This window comes from Bicyclus anynana, chromosome Z, assembly GCF_947172395.1.
Source record: "Bicyclus anynana chromosome Z, ilBicAnyn1.1, whole genome shotgun sequence".
NCBI lineage: Eukaryota > Metazoa > Arthropoda > Insecta > Lepidoptera > Nymphalidae > Bicyclus > Bicyclus anynana.
In genome coordinates this window covers 5,335,763-5,356,952 of record NC_069110.1, presented here as the reverse complement: position 1 = coordinate 5,356,952, position 21,190 = coordinate 5,335,763, and the positions used below count along the sequence as shown (strand labels likewise).

At 39.1% G+C, this 21,190-nt stretch overlaps 2 protein-coding genes across 4 annotated transcripts in view; both read right to left on the bottom strand.

Annotated features, from left to right (window-relative positions):
• Positions 1 to 3,075: 3,075 nt before the first annotated feature.
• LOC112042914 (proton-coupled amino acid transporter-like protein CG1139) lies at positions 3,076 to 10,837 on the bottom strand. The gene is made up of 8 exons (XM_024078118.2): positions 10,789 to 10,837; positions 10,070 to 10,127; positions 9,729 to 9,879; positions 7,730 to 7,936; positions 6,204 to 6,479; positions 5,087 to 5,265; positions 4,822 to 4,994; positions 3,076 to 4,002 (listed from the first exon to the last, which is right to left on the bottom strand). The coding sequence occupies exons 1-8, from the start codon at positions 10,835 to 10,837 to the stop codon at positions 3,734 to 3,736; spliced, it is 1,362 nt and encodes a 453-aa protein (XP_023933886.2). The 3' UTR covers positions 3,076 to 3,733.
• Positions 10,838 to 11,906: 1,069 nt separating this feature from the next.
• LOC112042907 (kalirin) overlaps positions 11,907 to 21,190 on the bottom strand; it is a 172,062-nt gene continuing 162,778 nt past the window's right edge. For all 3 annotated transcript variants that reach the window (XM_052890745.1, XM_052890747.1, XM_052890746.1), the window contains 5 exons: positions 20,422 to 21,189; positions 19,783 to 20,061; positions 18,370 to 18,609; positions 17,756 to 17,947; positions 11,907 to 16,595 (listed from right to left, as the gene is read on the bottom strand). In XM_052890745.1, coding sequence (XP_052746705.1) covers positions 16,485 to 16,595; positions 17,756 to 17,947; positions 18,370 to 18,609; positions 19,783 to 20,061; positions 20,422 to 21,189 — 1,590 coding nt within the window. In that variant the 3' untranslated portion in view covers positions 11,907 to 16,484. The remainder of the gene's footprint in view (positions 16,596 to 17,755; positions 17,948 to 18,369; positions 18,610 to 19,782; positions 20,062 to 20,421; position 21,190) is intronic.

The following is a 21,190-nucleotide window of genomic DNA, read 5'->3' as shown; positions in this document are numbered from 1 at the left end:
CTTCCGGGTAATGAGGAAGTAGATCGTCTAGCAAAAGAGGCTTGTTTTGTTGATCTGAAATTTGAAGGCCTTCCTTATTTTGCTGATTTATTTTTTTTAGTTAGAGAAAAATGCTTTAACTTGTGGAAGGAACACTTTGATTTAAGATCTCGTACTAAAGGCATATGGTACAAAACAATCCAACCATCTCTTTCACGGTCGCCATGGTTTGCCGGGGTTAAATTAAGTAGATATAATATAGTGTTAGCATTAAGAATTCGCTCTGGACACATTCCACTAAATGGATTTGCATACCTTGTTGGGAAATCTAATTCGCCTAAATGTACAGAGTGTGATATCATTGAAGACGTTTATCACATATTGGTGGAATGTGTTCGGAACGAAAGAGAGAGATATTGTATTAATATTAATTTACGAGAAGTGGGTGAATGTAACAGGGTCCTAGCCCAGCCCTTATCTAAGGAGGCTAAAATGTTGTTTAATTTAAGTAAGACAGCGATTAATCATAGGTAAATAAGTATTATTGTATGTATAATGTGGCTCCTATGAGGGTGGCATGTTCAATTATGAACAAACCCTCGTTAAATAAAGAAGATTTAAAAAAAAAAAAAAAAATGGGTGGTACATTATTTCATTCAGACGCTCTAAAATTTTCATTTCCTGGTAACTCAGTTAGCTACCAGAATCAAAAATTTTCGTAAATAAAAAAGTTGATCGTCTCATCAAGATGAAGCTACTCACGAAAAATTAGCTCGTTAGTAATCAGGTGTATTCGTATTGTTTCTGTATTCGGAGTATTATCACAGAATATTGTGGTATTATTGTATATAGGTAGGTACTTACGACAGTTGATCAATTTGTATTTTTTGCATCGTAACAGTATATTGAAACAATTGGAAAAAAAGTACCTAACTCGGAATTTGTGCAAACTACAGTAATCTATGTGTATCTGTTTAAAATTTTACATCGTCAAAAACAAGATCTGAAAATAAATGCTGAAAAAATGTCAATGCTGACAAAGTCAAAATGCATAAAGTGAAATTGTATTATTATCTATAATTATTATACTCAAAATGTTTTCATTTCCTTTTTAAGTACAAAGTCTTTAAACCTACACCTATATCTATGTATCTAAGCTTTAATTTAAATATTGTGGAGCCCATAGATTTACGATTCGGTACAAGTACCTTTAATTCTATGGTGGAGCCCGCTGTAGACAGAGAAAGTAAAGTACGTAAAGTCATACACTTATATGTATACATAGAAAAATAAATTGTATAAGCCTTTAACCATAGATTTAAGGGTCGGTACAAATGCAAAACGACCTTTGACAATATTGAAATTATAGTATTATTATCTACTAACGGAAGCCCGCGACTTCGTCCGCCCTTAGACCTCTTTAATCCAGCCGTTACAGTAGTATCGCTGTAAAAATGGGAGTAACTTCTCCCGTTTTCCTAACATCTTCCTTCACTGATCTGCTCCTATTGATCGTAACGTGATGATAAGTATACTATATCCTGTCCAGGAGTATGAAAAACAATTGTACCAAGTTTCATTAAAATCCGTTGAGTAGTTTTTGTTTCTATAACGAATATACAGACTGACAGACAAAAATTTTACTGATTGCATTTTTGGAATCAGTATCGACCATTAATCACCTCCCTGATACTTATTTTGGAAATCATAGATTTACGAGTCGATTATGGAAATAATTTATTTCATGTACAGAATTGACCTCTCTACAGATTTATTATAAGTATAGATTATCTAAGAGTATCTATGGTATATACTATCTTTTTACCAAGGACGGTGAAGCCTTTAGCCCTCATTCGCACGAGAGCTTTTTTATCGGATGCTAAAAAAGCGTTCAAATATAGTATGAAGTTTAATGAAGGTCTATTTCCAACACCTAAAATTGGTCAGTCATAATGCAACAGTGCTCGAAAAATAACGTCGTGTGAACATATACTTGGGAGTGCATTTGAACGCTTTTTAACGTCCGTTAAAACAACACTCGTGCGAATGGAGAGTTTAAATTTTTTGTTGTTGGCTTTGGTTATTATTATCAGAAGAGCTTTAATTTTGATAGTTAGGCAATGTAATAAAGAATTACTGAAACGATAGATATCTTTGTCTTAAATTTATGTTCGTCCAGCTTTCCACATTGATAGGTAATGCAATCAGCAATCAACAATGAAAATGAAAATTTTACCTACACATTTGTACGGAACCCTCAGTGCGCGTGTCCAACTCGCATTATGGTTTTTTTTTCAGTTAACTTAAATTCATAGGCTAATGTCAAAGTGTAACTAAATATTCCAAAATTTGCTTAAATTTCGACCGTAGATAAGGGATTTCATGAATAAAACAATAACCAAGTGATTAGGTACCACTTTAATTAAGTATGATACTTGATATCCGATAGTGTAAGGCCTGAGTGCCCGCTCAAATCCAAGATCTTAGGTCAGTCATAAAACACTTGCACTTAAATGATTCAAAATGGGTAATTTTATTGCTATACTGCAGGCTAATTCACTAACTTTAACGTACGAGTATGTTAGTTGACTTACACGAAATTGAGATTCTATGTAACAAATGTCATCCGGTGTCTACTGGCAACCCTTCGTGGATATCATACAGTAGGTAGATGACATTTCTTAGTTGATTTGATGTTCCTTTTAAAAGGTTGTTAATGAAGACCAAATTAGTGAATAGGTCAGCTGGACCATATTGGCTAACTATGACGTCATGACTACATGAAACAATTTACTTTTTGCAATTGCCAATATATAGTTGCACCATGTACTCGTAGAACTATACCGAACACAGTATTAGAACACTTAAGCTACTCTGGACACGAAACAATGAAACAATTTAGAACAACATACACTAGTAATTCAGTCCAAGTGGCATGCCTCGCGAAAGTTTATACTGGTGCGTATAAAAAATACGATGAATATAGATACAAAGGAGACACTTGACCGTTAATTTCTTAATTAACTGGATATAAATTGGGAATTGGATAATACCTACGTATATGAAGCATATTATTCATGCAAAATTCTAAGGGATGATGACAGTTTTTAAAATTGTATATAAATTAAGAGTACGCTAATACTAAAGCAATTTTGTAAAAGTAACAGGGTATCTGCGATCATTACTTTCGGAGCTACAGGATTTAAATGGCCAGATTTGCGGCGCTGCCGCGGATCCCTGAAAAACGCCCCATACAAAATGGTACGAACTTATGACGTCGTAGGCAATTAATGATCGTTAGATTTGGGCGTTTAAACAAAATTACTAATATCTTTGTTATTTGTGCGTTTATGTTTATAGTTCATGTATTAAAAAATGTCACATTTAATGTAAGGAAGCTAAAACTGTATGAATTTTCATCTAATTACGATAAAATACTTTTAGTAGATTTTGAAATTTTATAATCTTATTTATTTTGCAAATATCCAGTCAATCTTTGCTTTTTATGTATAAATTAGTTAACATCGACCTTATTTACCCGAATGTATCATAAAAATCAATATAGTCAAACCTAGTCATCATCCCCATTGCTCCAGATTGGTGCACTATATGTGATATCGCGCAATTACTATTATTACTTATTGTTCCAAAAATCAAGTACTGTTAATGCTGTGCTATCAGCGGGGCTATCACTCAAACCGTACACTTATTCGCAGATGAAGATTAATTATAAAGGCCGCACAATCAGCTGGTATTACACGGCGAATTCTTCTTCTGTTAGTTGGGTGCTAGCTGCGGCAATTTCTAGAAGGCTCGTATAGCAGCCAGATATAAGGCATCCCATACCAATCACGACGATAATTATATCTCGCATTAGTCGATAACGGCATACTCCATATTTGTTGGGATACCACACGCAGGCGTCCATTATGCCTGGGAATATGATCGCCAACAGCGAGAGGCACAGAGCGCCGAATAGAGCGATGAATGGACCCAGCCTCGGCACAGCCACCGCAAGCGCCCCTGTGACACAAATTTACAGCCCCTGTAGCGGCACGTCGATTCTCTTTCTACAATCGCAAACGCTTCGAAAAATGTACGGGAATGAAAGATCTTGATCACGTGACCTGACACAGCGCGTGGACGGCGTTCATTTAACGATATTTCAATGCACATATTTTTTATTGAGAACATAATAAGCAAATGTCATTCCCATAAAATTTTCGATCGTAGAAAGAGAATCGACGTGATACTTGGCTACGGGGGCAGTTTTCATAAGTACTTCAATTGACATTGCTAATAGTTAATATAATTTTTACACAGACTAACAAACACATTGCTTAGACTATCCACAGATTAAATACATAGAATATTCGATTACTGATCGATGTTTGGCTGTCTCGTCAAAAGAATCAATTCTTTTTATAAATTGTTTTTATTACAAATTTGATAAAATTAAGGTTTAAATACTTTCAAATGAAACGTTACTCCATCTTTTACTTAACTACAAGTTTTTGGCCGTTTTTTATGCCATTTAACTACACAAACCAGCATTTTTAGGGAGCTCTTTACACGACGAAAACGATTACAACAATGAAACATCGATTCTATAGCAACAGTTTTATAAACGCGTTAGATCATAGATTTTTGATCTTTGCTAGAAGTTAGCGAGGCAGGTCCTATTATTTAAATGATCTAAGCCAACAGTAGACGTCTATCGGCTGATAAGGTAAGGGTAAGGTCTGCCTAGTAATAAGATTCTTATTATTATTAAGAACATAATAAATTAGGAAGGCCTGGCCATCGCAGGCTCGTAGACGAATATGTATTTGTTAGACTCACACGGCACTATCACCACTGCAATTCGAAGCGCGAAGTCAATGACACAAGCTTTCTTACTATCACCCAGAGACAACTTTATCTTCTGCCACAAAATATTATATGAAACAAAATTCTGTAGAGGGAACGTCAGTAGAACCGCCAATGCGAATATAATCTTTGCGGCCTGCGCTTTCCTGCAAAAAATTAAGCCTATAATCAGCTTTGTACAACTTCTAGTTACGTAAGTTTTTATTAATAGTTTATAAAATAACATTACTTTACTCACTTCTGATCTTGGGGGAGATTAAGCGTTAGAGATGCTTGTACGTCGTCCCCGTACTTGAGATAGCCAAACACTCCCATCAACACGTAAAGAGACATGATGAATACCATGCCGACGTTGAATAATCCAAATAGGCCAACAAATCGTTTTGGCTTCTCCATATTAAATTCTAAGGCCAATACCTTGAAGTAAGTAAACGATAGGATAAACATCTAGTAGCAAAGATACGAGTGTAGCTTGGCAAATTCGTTCGTAACACTCCCGATGGTCCGCGCGGGCCGGGGGGCGTGTAGCGATGAATGAAAAACCCACGACTGATGCACCTCACATCCCCATTTAATGTAAGGAAGCTAAAACTGTATGAATTTTCATCTAATTACGATAAAATATTTTTAATAGATTTTGAAATTTTATAATCTCATTTATTTTGCAAATATTCAGACAATCTTTGCTTTTTATGTATAAATTAGTTAACATTGACCCTATTTACCCGAATGTATCATAAAAATCAATATATTCAAACCTAGTCATCATCCCCATTAGCTCCGATTTTTTTTAATTGGGCGGGCGATTTCAGTCTCTACTTTCATTAGCCAAACTCTAACGACCGAGACTGTCGGCTTAACGCGCTCTCCGACGCACGGTGGTGTACAACTTTGGACTGAGAATTTCTCAGAACAAAAGACAAGCTCCATAAGTGATAGGTAATAGCCCAACCCAGGATTCGAACTCAGGACCTCGTCAAGCAACATAGCCTAAACCACCACTTCCTAATTTAACTGGCTACGTTTGGACCCCCTGCTAAATATCTATCCAAAACTCGTCAAAAAATGTGATTAGATTCACGTATATAAGTTTTCGTTGCAGCTAAACCAACAACCACCACGAAATAACAGTTGAAAAAAATATAGTGAGAATTGATTACTATGTTAATTAATCAATTGATTGTGTGTTGATGCCAAAAAGTCAATAAAATTGTCCAGGCAACAAGTTATTCCAGCCAACCTTAATTTTTGATACTTACTCTCAGCACAAGGAAGCATTCAATTCACAAAATATTGTTTTGGAAAACTCCCCATTCGGTATGAAACTGTAATGAATACGTAAATGATTGACTTACGACCCCTACCGCTTCCAGTGCAAATAGTGTGACTCCTACAAAAACGGGAATTTCACGGTAGCCTTTCAGTTCTAATTTCTCATTGTCTAAAGTCACATCATCCTCGATCAAGTAAAAAAAGACAAGGATGAATCCAAGTAGCGTCACGATGTTCGAAATCGAAGAGAAGGGCGTTAACAGCTTAAGGTCTTTGACCAGTCCCATCAACGTCAATGGTATAAGTAAGAAGCAGATATGATATCGCAAGGGCAGTTCTTTACCGTAGAAATCGAAGACCTGAAAAACAATCATGTAATTAAGAACTCAGAAGTCTTCAAACAATGTGTGTTGCCAGTGATGACCTATGGATCCGAGACTTGGTCGCTAACTATATGCCTTAATAGAAGGCTCAAAGTTACACAGCGGACGATGGAGCGAGTTATGCTTGGATTTTCTACGCGTGATCGAATCAGAAATGAGGAGATCCGCAGACGAACCAAAGTCACCGACATAGCTCAGCGATCACGATGATAAATTATTATTGACTAAGACCATAGGCTGATAAATTCTAAGCGTAAAAATCCATTCAGTAGTTTCAGCGTGATACCCGGTCAACAATAAATACGGACAAACACACAGACATAGAGACAAAATAAAATTTTTGGCTTCAGTGATCATTTAATGATGAAACCTCCAACTAAAATTTTCAAAATATCTACAATGTGCAGAATTGGACCTGTTACAGTCTTATTATAAGTATAGATTGGATATAAATATCTACTTACCTACTTGCGGACACCCGCGATTCTGTTTGCATGAAATTCTGTAACAAATACCACGGAAACCATGGATTTTTCCGAGATAAAAAGTTGCTGTTTCTGCTACAAGGTTCTATTTATCTTTATACTAAATTTCATTAAAATTGGTTCAGTAGTCTAGCCGTGAAAAGGTAACCAATAGACAGGCAGGCAGACTCGCTATCGAATTTATAATATAACTACCTACTATTCGTATGATTTCATCATTAAGAACGGACCTATATTCGGCTCACTGTTGAATTCGAGTCTAGTTTCAGACTGAGAAGGGTAAGGCTAATAGTTCACCACGCTGGCTTAATGTGGATTGGCAGACTTCACAGAGAGAATGAAAATTCGTAGAGAGTGAAAAAAGAATCTCAAGTAAGCTGATTTTCTCACTATGTTTTTCCTTTTAAGAGACATGATACATTATTAATTTCTTAAAATGCACACAGCTGAAAAAATTGAAATGTATGCTCCGAACCGGGTTCGAACCCTTACCTTATCTTATCAACCGATAAACGTCCACTGCTGGACATACGCCTCTTGCATGGACCTCCAAGCACAACGATCTCGAGCCGCCAACATCCAGCGGCACCCTGCAACCCGCTTGATATCCTCGGTACACCTAATGGGGGTTCTACCACACCCTTCGAATAGAACGTAGAGGCTCTCTGCTATTAGGAGAAATGTCCTAAACACATATATTCTTTAAGGTTTAGGTATATAACCCCCACAGCAAAAACAAACCTGTTTTATGTTCTCAGCGACAAATACACAGTAGATTGTACAGATACCCAGCTGCCAGAGTACGAGGATAGCTTCAACGAAATAGTAGTGCGCTTTGGCAGAGAAGCGCAAACATGGCGGACCGTCCTTGATGGCGAGCATCATAGACTCGGGGTACTGTATGTACCCGCGCCGATGTCTCTTGCACAACTCGTACTGAGCTGCAATCTGATTGTACATAGAAATTAATATTTTTTAAAAAACAACGTCTTACAATTCGATGGAGCCGGCTGCACACTCGAAAAAAGATGATTGACGTGACAACGTCTTATAATTCGATAGGGCCGGCTGCTTACTCAAAAAAAGATGATTGACGTTACAACGTCTTATAATTCGACGGAGCCGGCAGCACACTCGAAAAAGATGATTAAAGTGATAAGGTCTTATAATTCGACGGAGCCGGCTGCACACTCGAAAAAGATGATTGACGTGACAACGTCTTATAATTCAATGGAGCCGGTTGCACACTCGAAAAAGGATGACGTCATGCGTCGTTTCCTCGCTCTGGGGTTGCCAACTTTTTTACAAGAATTATAGTATTCTGGTCTATGAAGATTATTATTAAACAGTATTTTAGAAAAACGAACATTTTCTTTTGAAAAATGCAACCATTCATCAATCCATCAGTGTTTTCTTATGACGTTGTCACGTTCAACTATCGTCAGTAATACGACTTTACAGGCAACCGATTTCTTTTATTCTTTACAAGGTAGACCTTTACTACAAACTCATTTGATGGTGAGTGTTGATGCAGTCTAAGATGGAAGCAGGCTAACTTATTAGGAGGAGGATGAAAATCCACACTCCTTTCGGTTTCTACACGGCATCGTACCGGAACGCTAAATCGCTTGGCGGTATGTTTTTGCCGGTAGGCTAACTAGCCACGGCCGAAGCCTTCCACCAGCCAGATCTGAACCAATTAAGAAAACCTAAATCAGCCCAAAGTGCTGGAATGGCGACCCCGCACTAGTAAGCGCAGTGTTGGCCGACCTCCCACCAGGTGGACTGACGACATCAAGCGAGTCGCACGGATTCGCTGGATGCAGGTGGCTCAGTATCGTGATGTTTGGAAGTCCCTACAAAAGGCCTATGTTCTGCATTGGACGTCCATCGGCTGATATGATGATGATGATGAAATCGGCCCAGCCGGGGATCGAACCCAGGACTTCCGTCTTGTAAATCCACTGCGCCACGAAGACCGTCAAAGGGTAATACTTTTTGCAGTGCACTTATGCTGCTTCTGTATCGGTAACCTGTTTATATAAAATTTATCAAGGCAACATGGAGTTGTTTGTCTGCCTCTGGGCTCGGGTTTGGGTCTTGAAATATTGGAGGTCCCTCAAAACTTTATGAGTTTAGCAGTTGAGTGTCTAGGCTCTTTTATAGCTTGGCAACTTCGTTCGTAACACTCCAGATGGTGTGATGGCGCGGGCCGGAGGCGTGTAGCGATGAATAAAAAACCCACGACTGATGCACCTCACTTCCCCGCACGCACAATTTCACACCCGCGCAGTCTTTCCCTCCATCGCTTATCATGGAAGTATCATCAACGAACTTGCCAGACTATAGTGTCCAGACTCTGTAGTAAGAAAGAAAGAAAGAAAGAAAGATTTTATTTGGCAAAACACAAAAAAGGAAATCATGACACATAAATACAAATAGAAAAATATTAAATATTACTACCAAATTTTTGTGAGTGCCCCAGCTATCCGAACTAGTTAGAAACTGTATCTCAGAAAGCTGGAACTTCCCTACTATATATATATAATCCAATCCTATAAATATTATCATAAAATTATGCCCTTGTACGTTAGTATTTGTGTGTGTGCAATTGTGTGTGTGTGTGTGTGTGTGTGTGTGTAATTATGTGTGTGTGTGTGTGTGATTATGTGTGTGTGTATGTGTGTTTGCGGTTTTAGTAAATACCTATAGTTGTATACATAATGATGATGATACTAACGAGGAGCTGTATGCAGTATGTGGCGAAGCTGCCAATGAGTGCGACACCGAATATGCCAAGTATAATTCCCACTCGGCGGACGGCTTCCGGCATAGCAAGCACCCCCGCGCCAATGCTACCCTTTAGCAAATGAATCATTGTGTCCGCATATCTGGTGGGGTATTACGTTTTATTTTTTTAAATTTCCGATAAGCGCACATGCCTAGAGTTAACGTGTGAGGTGAGTGAGGATATCCGATAAAACTGATCGTGTTTTGGTCGCGATGTGCATGACGTCATGTAGATCGCAACGATCGATTGGATGGTGGGTGGCTAGCTTAAAGTTCAAAATAAGAACTTACGAAGTAGGCTTCTCCACTTTACGGTGCTCATGTGGATCAAAAGAAGTTTCTTCGTCCTCTGCAATAGGTTACATGGCTGTGATATAATGAACTATGTAATTTATATAGAATTTCACAAAAATGTAATCAATATTACAACAAACTACACGACAGTATAATTTTAGTAAATTCCGCTGACAGTTACTACTTACTACGCGAAAGAGTTAAAATATCCATTTTCAATTTCATATCTAACTATGTTACTCTCAATATAAAGCATCTAGTGACGGTTAAGTAGTTTAATATCAGCGTTTTAGCTGAAATAAAACGCATATTAAAATACTTACCTCACTGGAAGCTTTCAGTAATTCCTGCCTGGCTTTATATTGATAGAGCAATGAGCTAAGGTCGCACTCAGTGATTTACGAAACTTCCCAAGCACGACACCGCCAGGTGGCGCCACATAGGCGGGCGTGACTTCAATAAAAGTACAAAAACTGGTATGAAATCGACGGAAACGGAAATGCTACTCTCATTAAAAAGCTTCCAGTGAGGTAATTATTTTAATATGCGTTTTATTTTACGTAAAACGCTGCTTTTTATATAATTTAAAACAAAACTTTTTACCTACATCCGTAACTGAACAATAACTACCAACTAGGAGTACACTAAAGGTTAATAACACTTATATTTAACATAATTAAAAATAATGTTAACAAAGATATCTCCTAATGTATTACCTCCTTTGATCTGTTCGACGATGCCGGCCATAAACTCGTAAATAAACATGTTGATGGATATTTTTTTGAATTTTATATCGTCTTATCCACAGTATTTATCCCATGAGATTATTTATGACCTTTATAGCGATAAGTGGTTTCATCTATTGTACGATAACAATTTCTTGACAATGTCTACTATAAAGTCATGAATGTCATGTCAGTGAATAAATCTTCTTATAAAAGCAAAGAGGAATATCTACCCACGCTAATCAATTGTGAAGTGTTCGTAGTCCATTCATAGTTGTAGCCAGAACTGTCGATAACCCATGCATGAACCAACAAGGCACCGAGATAATTTGTATATTTCCCTAAGGAATTTGACAAGTCAACAACCCGAAAGCACATGGGACTCACTCACTGGAGACCTATGTGCAACAGTGGACGTCTATCGGCTGTTATGACATTGGGATTACTTGGATGAGGTATAAGTTTATGCTACCCACGTCGGCAGTTTCTATGCATCATACCATCTTAATCACGAGATCTGTCGATAGTGAATGTCATTCACATACATTTTTATATTTTCGTAGCGTTAGCGTTTGTAGATATAGAATCGACAATCCACACGGCTAAGGCTAAAGCTCAGAATACAGTTCTGTATTCTGAGGGCTAAAGAAATTGAGCCATTTTCCTCTTAAGGTATTAAAAAATCAGCTAGAGGCAGCACTGAAGGGGGGGGGGGGGGGTGCATGAGTAGAACGGTTATGAACAATTTAAAAAAAGTGGGCCAATGCGGATTGGCAGACTTCACAAATGCAGAGAATTAGGAAATTTGTCTGGTATGCAGGTTTCCTCACGATATGAATTTTAATTTCTTAAAATGCACACAACTTAAAAGTTGGAGGTGCATGCCCCGGACCGGATTCGAACACACACCCTCCGGAATCGGAGGCAGAGGTCATATCATCACGGCTCCGTAGAGCCAGTTTAGAAAATATAAAATTCTAAATTGGATAGAGCTAGAAACCGAACCCATGGATCTCTCTGTTGAAACTTACCAACAACGTCAGACAAGTGGTCGAGCTGCTTTATGTTAGACCTTAATTAGTTAATTGTGAAATCCAAATGAAACAATATTTTACATAAAATTATATAATGAATTTTATTAAACCATAAGTAAAAGTTACATCAGTTCTAATACATTTTTATAGTATGTGTCACTATAGAAGATGGCCAGCGGCTATATACTCTTAAAATGGGAGCTCGACGAAATGTAAAACAACTAGAAAACACTGAAATGGTTTGAAATATTTGCATGTAGACATTTGCCAATAATAAAAGAAATATTAATTAATACAATATTGATATAAATACTAACCATTTAAATATAAAATTAAAAGTAAATATTTAAAAAATATATATTCATTATTTGATTATAGAAAGATTGATTCAATATTTGATTACTTATTAAGAAGAAACTGGCAAAAAAAATTTTTGTTTGTGTCGGGGCAAAATATTTCTATAAGTCTATCATATTATTTTTAATTGTAAAATAATATGTGTATGAAAAGGTATTCCCGCTACTGTTTAAAAGGTCGACTTTAAAACTTTCTCAGTCTGGCATCAATAAAACTATCATACTCATTGACCTCTTATAATAAATGGATGCACAATCATGTAGAAAATTTCACTTAAAAACTGGCCAAGTTTGCTTGGACATTTTTAGAATTATTGGTAAAGAAAATTATAACTAAAGGCCTTTAAATTAGTCCGATATTCAATAAAATCCCAAATTCATAGGAAATTCAAGCTTAAGAATTGAGTTTAAGGTTGAATTTGCAAATGCGACTACTTGAATTGAGTGCCAAGAAGTTGTGTTTGGCACTCATTGGGCGTGGTTTTGGTCGCTGATTGTGCATCCACATTGTAATAGAAGATCGATGATCATATTACATTTTCCATGAAAATTAAACTTGGATGTTTTTGCCATAAGTCTACTTTTTTTTTATTTAAGTCCAACCCGTCAACATCTCAACCAGTACAAATTTGAGCCGCCTTTAACACTTTATGCAAATATACATGCAAACATTTCCATATGTAACAACTGCAAACAATAGCGCAAGTTAGCTATAGTATTTGTCGCAAATAAAAACAAATTTCACTACACGTGCAACGTTACGTTACACGTTACGTCTGCTTTAATATGACAGTCACAATTAAAATAAATACCGATGCTTATTGAAACAGCTCTAAAAGTTAAAATTATAGATATATAAATTGATCTAGTGTTTAAATACACCATTCTGAAAATTATAACACTTGATTTTATAATTTCGTGTACCGCCCAACAAACATCGGTATTCAGATAAAACTTAAACTAACCATGTTATATAATAAAAATGATTGAATAAATTGATTTAATTAAATGTCATTTCGATCGAATATAAAAATTATTAGATCACAGTAGGTACGGTCGTTAAAAAAAATCAAATGAATGTATATAGCTGAGATAAAACATAATGAAGTGACCTTGTTACACGTTACATTCGTTATATATATTCTCTTAATTATATTGAAAATATGATTCAATAAGCTACTTACCACGCTACTGTAAATATACACGAGTACAGTTTATACAACTGAAAAAAAAATCAATGGACTTAAATTTAAAGTAGAGACTTGAAAGTTGACTTAAATTTAAAGACACTGGTCTTTACAATAGAAACGACGTTGAATCTATGTATATCTGAAACACCAATAACCCATCGAATATATACCCATATATAATAAAAACAGGGCTGTTTTTATTATATATGGTAAAATATGTCCCGAACGTCCGTATAGAAGCTTCGCTTCAAAACGTTGTTCATTTGCAGTAGTCGAGTGTTAAACAAACGGCTGGAACGAGAAAGTTTCAATATGTTTCGTGAAGTGTTGCTAGCGGTTAAAAAATATGATTTTATTAAATTTTGAATTCAAAAATTTGAAAGGCCGTGGAAAACATACTCTACGATAGTCCCTTCATTGCATCAGAAGTCACGGAAATTGATTTTTTATATTTGTTAGTAATAAAATAATAATACTGAAAAGATTACTTAAAGTATGTGCAATAGATATTTTTAAAATTGAATTTAAAAGTAACTTATTATTGGAAAAGTGACTTCCAAGCAGCTTCCATTTTTAAAGATTTTATTTTAAAATTTCAATATGTCTAAGCCTTTGCATGAAAATAAATTGAAACTATATAAATTCTGAATAAGTAGAAATAATGAAAGAATATACTACACAAATAAATCAGAATACACGTAATAAAGAACATGAGATAAAAAATAATATCAGCTACATAAATACGATTTCGAATATCAGATTGATAAAGATACCAGATTATAATTTTATCCAAATAAATAGACAGTTGAATATACCATTTTTAAATTGTATATGGGTTTGTATAAGATGCATCGATCTCTTAATAAAGTGGATGCACAATCAGCGACCAAAAAACGTCCCCACTCAATGAGTGCCAAACACAACTTCTTGGCTCTCAATTCAAGTACTCGCATTTGCAAATTCAACCTTAAACTCAATCCTTAAGCTTGAATTTGCTCTGAAGAATTTTATTGAATATTGGACTATTATTTAAAGGCATATTGGTAAAATTTTCTACATGATTGTGCGTCCTTTTATTATAAGATGTCAATGATAATATGGTATATTTTGTTTTAAGCAAAGTTATCTGTATACAAACAATGGACCATTATTTTCTGTTATAGTGGTGGCCGTGGTCGGTTGTATAAACTGTACTGTTATATACCTACGATGTGCACCCGACATCTCTTGTAGAGAAAGAAACAGCTGATCAATAGCAGCCAAACCGAAACGCACCTCTTTCGCCTATCGCGGTATTGGTCGCTAATGTGTCATTTTATCTTTACTAGATAATATGTCATGGCGCACATCTAACATTGGAATTCATAGACGTTCTAGAGACACGCCCAGGGGATCATTCTCCCGATGAGTGACAAATTCTCAAACAAATCCTCTATTTGTTTGAGAATTCAACACTCAGCGGCTAAAAGATCCCCTGGAGGTGCCCCTACAACGTCTATGAATTCGACTGTAAAGCCCTACTGATTTATAAAAATACGTATGTACGCTATATATACTCGTATGTACGCGTCGAGTGCGGGGCACAGTTTTGCAACTCAGTTGACTAAAAACTATTTACTATGACCTACTTACATTAAGACTTCACGTTACATTCTCACTTAAATATCCTAAATTTTGCAATTTGGTCACAAATTAATATAAAACTATACGCTGGCTAAAACTTAGGTCTATATTATACATTTTTATAGTATTTTTAAAAGATACATACTTTAAAATTAGGAATAAGCATGAAACATTATTTTAAGCGAAATCACAGACTCTTTCCTTACAATCGGCCCCTTTAAGACTAATAAATTTAATTATCAGTGTTCTATTATAAATCGGCCCGGACGTTTCTTTGAGTTTAGCATAAAATTACATACAAACGCTTGAGCGTAGACAACAGTAGTACTGAGTGCCCAACAGCCTTCTACACGACGAGTAGTCATTAGAAACACGTAGGTAGTTGAGTTATCAATTTTACATACCTACTAGACAACATTTTTATTCTGTTAAAATGAAATAAAAAATAAGAACTAAAACTGAAACAAATTAAAACTCATTTTTGAAGTGACAACGTCTTATAATTCGATGGAGCCGGTTGCACACTCGAAAAAAGATGACGTCATGCGTCGTTCCCTCGCCCTAGGGTTGCCCACTTTTATTACAAGAAAAAAAGTATATTCTGGTCTATGAAGATTACTAAACAGTATTTTAGAAAAACGATCATTTTCTTTTGAAAAATGCAACGATTCCATTAGTATTTTCTTATGACGTTGTCACGTTCAACTATTGTCAGTAAACAGACTTTACAGATAACCGTATTTTTTAATTACCAAAATCTAAAAGAGATAAATAGTCGACGATTGATATAGGTAATGGAAAATATCGATACACACATTAAAAAAAAATAAAAGAGCGTATCACTCAACTGGTGCAGTAAAGGATATTCGCTAGTCAAGTTGCTATGTCAAAAAACTCGTATCGGATTACATCAACGAAACTAATAATTAGGTGGGCACAATGACTACAATACGAACGCTAATAACACTAAAGCTAAACGTAACAATACGACGAGACTATAATTCACTGAGAAGTTACATTAAAATGTTCAAACAAAGAAGTGAAGACATGCTTTTACAATTATACTAAACGCGGCATCTGCGTTAATCATTTATTTAATCACCGAATAAAATCGTCTCGTAAAAGTCAACCATTTCATATAAGACCATCATTATTAATTTATGTCGGAACTGTAAAATAATTAAATACAATTAAAATTATACACTAAAATAATGAAGTCGGTTAAAAATAGATTGTTGCAAGTTAAACTATAATACAAATTTAAAAAAAAAAAATGTAATGTTACTTAGTTCACGCGTCCGTGGCTTTAGTCAGAAGCAAGGTCACGGGGTCGCATGTATGTGTAAGATTCGAGGGGACTGCGGCACTAGTCGCGAAGCAACCTTTTAGGTTCCCCTGAAGCTGAACTGTTCCCCACTGAGCGGTTAGAGATTGGGTTCACTCGCTCTGCGCGAGGCGCCTCTGGTGCGGTCGCTGGACTCGCGTCAGGTGTCATTGGGAGAACGGAGAGAGTGCAACGCGTTGCCCAGCCCGGATGGCCTTCGGCGCTCTAGGAACGTCTTCAGTTGGGTCGCGGAAAGCGTCGCGTTGCTCGCCTGGAAACCATCATGCCGTTATTATTTAAGCGTACTTGGGAATGGGTTGAGTTATAAATATACGTGGAATAATAACAATATATATGACATTTAGAAGTTAAGTCTTTCTTCGCTTTCACGCACCCACACGCACGCAAGCACGCACCACCCAGTGCACCCGATGGGAAGCCGTAGGCAATCTATACTAATATTATAAAGCTGAAGAGTTTGTTTGTTTGTTTGATTGAACGCGCTAATCTCTGGAACTACTGGTCCGATTTGAAAAATTCTTTCAGTATTAGATAGCCCATTTATCGAGGAAGGCTATAGGTATATTATCCCTGTATTCCTACGGAAACGGGAACTATGCGGGTGAAATCGCGCGGCGTTAGCTAGTATTCAATATTCATCGTCGTCTCCTCTATCAAGTACGAACGGATGAACGTAATTTCTTGAGCAAGGGCACCCGCAGAGCATCGTTGGGCGAGAGGCGGCGCGCACGCACCACCCGTCCAGTAATCGGGAAGGAATCAGTAGTCGTACACAACGATGTTCGGCATCGTTTACTCTATCATTGACTACACTCGCAGAGTATCGCTGGGCGAGAGGCGGCGCGTACGCACGCATGCACTTATTAGACAGTGCTTCGGTGGAAAGCAATATTTACACAGTTCTCCCTCGTCTCCACCAGAGTTCCCCAAACTTTTTTGTTTCGTAGACCCCTTGCCATGTTTTTCCGTGTTGGGTAGACCCCCTACTTATCTGATATTGTTTTCTTGTAAATTTCTAAATGTAGTAAAGTTTAGAGTTAAAACTTAAAGTAAAGGTTTTCTTTTCTCAGGTTTTTACAAGTTCAAAATGTATTGCGACCACAAAGCGAATACCAACATCTTACACAATTTTATAAACATGTATTATATTTTTTTTACATCATAGGTACTTTCACATAAATAAAGTATATGTTTTGATATTATAAGATAGTATGATGTAAATAGGTACTGTCAGTGATGTGTTGAGATTCACTTTCGTGCCACCATTTTCATGTCATGGACCCCCAAATATTTTTTCGCTGACGTAGACTCCTTGCAGGTCGTCATAGACCCATAGGGGTCGATATAGACCACTTCGGGAATCACTGGTCTACACTATCAACCACAGGCCCGAGCAGATCAACCACCTACCTCCTCGAACCAGGGGTCCCGTAAAGCGTCGCTGGGCGAGAGGCGGCGCGCCGGCGCGGGCTCCAGCAGGCGGCGGATGAGGCTCTGCGCGCGCTCGCCCACGCCCGCCCAGTGCTCCGGCGGGAAGCAGTAGTCGCACTTGATGATGTTGGCAGTCGTCTCCTCTATCGACTCGTCCAGGAATGGCGACAGCTGGAAACGATACACGGTTTTTCGTGTGTTCATGTCATCTAATCTGGTGTCATGATACTCTAATTATGAAATAATATATATCATCACGACATGCATAGTTATATTATAACACTGCTCTTTGTATAAAAAGTGTGGTACAATATAATTGTTTTACTATTATAACACAGTTAGAGCTCTAGGTTCTTGGTTTTTTAATTGTGTAAGTAATCATATTTCAACTTATGCAACTGACGCAGAGATTTTCTGATAGCTCATAGCTGTAAATTTGTTTAAATTATTATCGCTAACAACTTCCCGCGGGATTTGTGACAAGCTGAGTCGACATTGAAGCTAGTATAAAATAAAATTGTAATTTGATTTTTATTTATTTTCAGTACCAAGAAGGTGGAAGAGATAAAAGGCAAAAAATAAATAAAACGGACCCCAGTGAGGAACACGTAGAGGAAGACGCCGGTGGCCCAGGCGTCCCAAGCGGGCGCGGGCGGGCGACCCAGCACGCACTCCGGCGGCGCGAACTCGAGCTGCGCGGGCGCAGGGGGCAGCACCGTCGCGCCCTCCACCGGCCCCGCCCCTGCGCCGCCCTCCAGCTCCACCGCCGACCCAAGGTCCACCAGCTTCAACTGCGGCTGTGCACCACCCAACTCCACCAGGATGTTTTCCGGCTATCCAGACGAAAACATGAATATACAGGATGCTCGGGAGTATTGCCATAACTCTAGGGTTATATTCTTGTACAACAAAATAATTCAAAATGTTCAAGGAACGTGTGTTCTAAATTGAATATTTTCGGAGTAAATAATATTTCTTATGTAAATAGATCTTAAAATGTTTCCCTTTAATGCATCCATATAATAATGCCGCAGCAGATTGTGTTATTGTTTTACGTATTTTAAAATGCAACGGATAAAGGCGTGTGTTACATGGATTACTTTGTATAAAAGCATAAAAACTTTTTTTTTAGTCAATAGAATAATAGTTATGCAGTCCGATTCCTATAAGTGGTATCGTCGACACCTGGAAGTTATGGGAAATACTCCCCAGCACCCTGTATAATTAATTGGATGTCAAATGAACAAATACTCCATACAGGAAGAGCTTTTTTTTGGAGTGCGCAAGTTTTTGTATTTTTTACATAAACGAAATTCAATAGATAAGTATTTTTTACAACTTTTTTATAAAATTTAAAAATCCCAAAGCTTTCGTTCATTGAAGATATTTATTTTAAAACGGATTTTTAGGGTAAAAATAATGTGTCCATTATTTCACTGTGACTATGTGATTATGACTTATTCATTTATTATTGGAGTAAAAAAATTAAACAAATACTTTTCATACAGAATACAGACTATTACTGAAAATAATCTATTAACGATACAGGAACCTCAGAATAAATAACGCACTCCAAACATTATCTACACGACATCGTACTGGAACGCTAAATCGATTGGCGGTACGTCTTTGCCGGTAGGATGGTAACTAGCCGACGCCTCTCACTAGCCAGACCTGGACCAATTAAGAAAACCTCAATCGGCTCAACGGGGTATCGAACCCAGGACCTCCGTTTTGTAAGTCCACAGAGCATACCACTGCGCCACGGAGACCGTCAACCGTTTCTAGCGGTTTTGTCCACCTGTAGAGACACACACATACGTAATGCAACATAATATATACAGAATGCGGTATCAGCATTTTCAGAACGTCGCCTATAGCGTCCGTACCTAACTCTATTTATATTAAAGAGTGAAGCAATTTATTTATAGGGTACTTGATACATACTAGAACAACAAATAATATTACCCTATAGATCAATAACAAGACAGGAGAGTGGTACTCACGCGCACGTCCAGATGCGCCACCTTGTTGGCGTGCAGCCAGTCGAGCGCGGACAGCAGGTGGCGCGTGTGCTGTGCCACGGTGCGCTGAGTGTAGAGGTCGGGCGCGGCGGCCGCCCAGTCCAGCAGCGGGCCGCCCGTCACCAGCTCCAGCACCAGCGTGTGCGCGCCCGCGCGCGGCACCTCCGCGAACAGCGCCAGCGCGCGCACCACGCCGCCGTGCGCGCCACGCGACAGCATGCGGTACTCGCGCACCGCGTCCGCGCCGCGCCCGCTCGCCACCTGCGCGCCCCCGCACACAACACAACACAACTACCGTTACTATAGCTCGGCTAATTCCGTTAGATGACCGCTACACATAGCCTATTACGTTACGAATAAGTCTTCATAAATAACGTCGTTTTCTAGTGGTAAGAGAATTTTTAAAGTCGGTTCCGTAGAGAGAGACAGAAAGATTACTCCCTATAATGCAACAAACTTTACCTCTTGATAATATTAGTATAGGTTTTATATTTGAAAGAAATTTGACTTTAGTCGTATGGATACTCAAACACGTTTTTTAACACACATTAAAAACAACATTTGAAATTCATTATTATCCAATTGTTTCATATGTGCATATTCATGTACTATTATAATAACCTGTTTGAGTGCGACGCGCTGCCCCGTGCCGGTGTCCCGCGCGGCCAGCACGCGTGACGTCCGGCCGCGGCCGATCTCTTCCTCGAGCGTGTAGCGGCGCGCGAACTGCTCGCGCTGCCACGTGCCGCCGCCGCCGCAGGGCGCGGGGCCCGACGCCGCGCCGGCCGCGCCGCTGCGCGCGCTCACCACGCGGAAGCTGTAGGTGCCCGCGGGCAGCTCCTCCAGCGCCAGCGTGTTGGCCGCCGCCGGCGTCTCCGTGGCCCGCCGCCACTCGCCCTCGCCGACGCGGCAGTACTCCAGGTGCACGGGCTCCGACTCGTCCCACTGCACGACGAGGCCGCCGCCCGGGTGCGCGCGCACGGCCGGCACGCCCGGCGCGCCGCCAGAGCCCACGGTGAGGCGCGCCGAACTCTGCACGCCGCCCAGCTCGTTGCTGACGAGGCAGCAGTACACGCCGGCGTCGGAGGCGCGGCACGCGTGGATGGTGAGCGTGGCGAGTCCGTCGGGCGCGAAGTGCAGGGCGAAGCGGCCGCCGTGGCGCAGCGCGAGCGTCTCGGGCGCCGTCTTGCGCCAGGAGGCGTGCGCGCGCGTGGCGGCGGCGCGGCACGCCAGCGTGGCCGAGGCGCCGGCCGCCACCGTCACGTCGGCGGCGGGCTCGGCCAGCTCGGGCGCGCGCAGCTCCGTCAGCGCGCCCTCGCCGCCCTCGCCCGCCGCCTCGCCCCCGCCGCCGCGCCTCAACTTCAGTCCCCAGGCGCGCTTCGGCAACCCC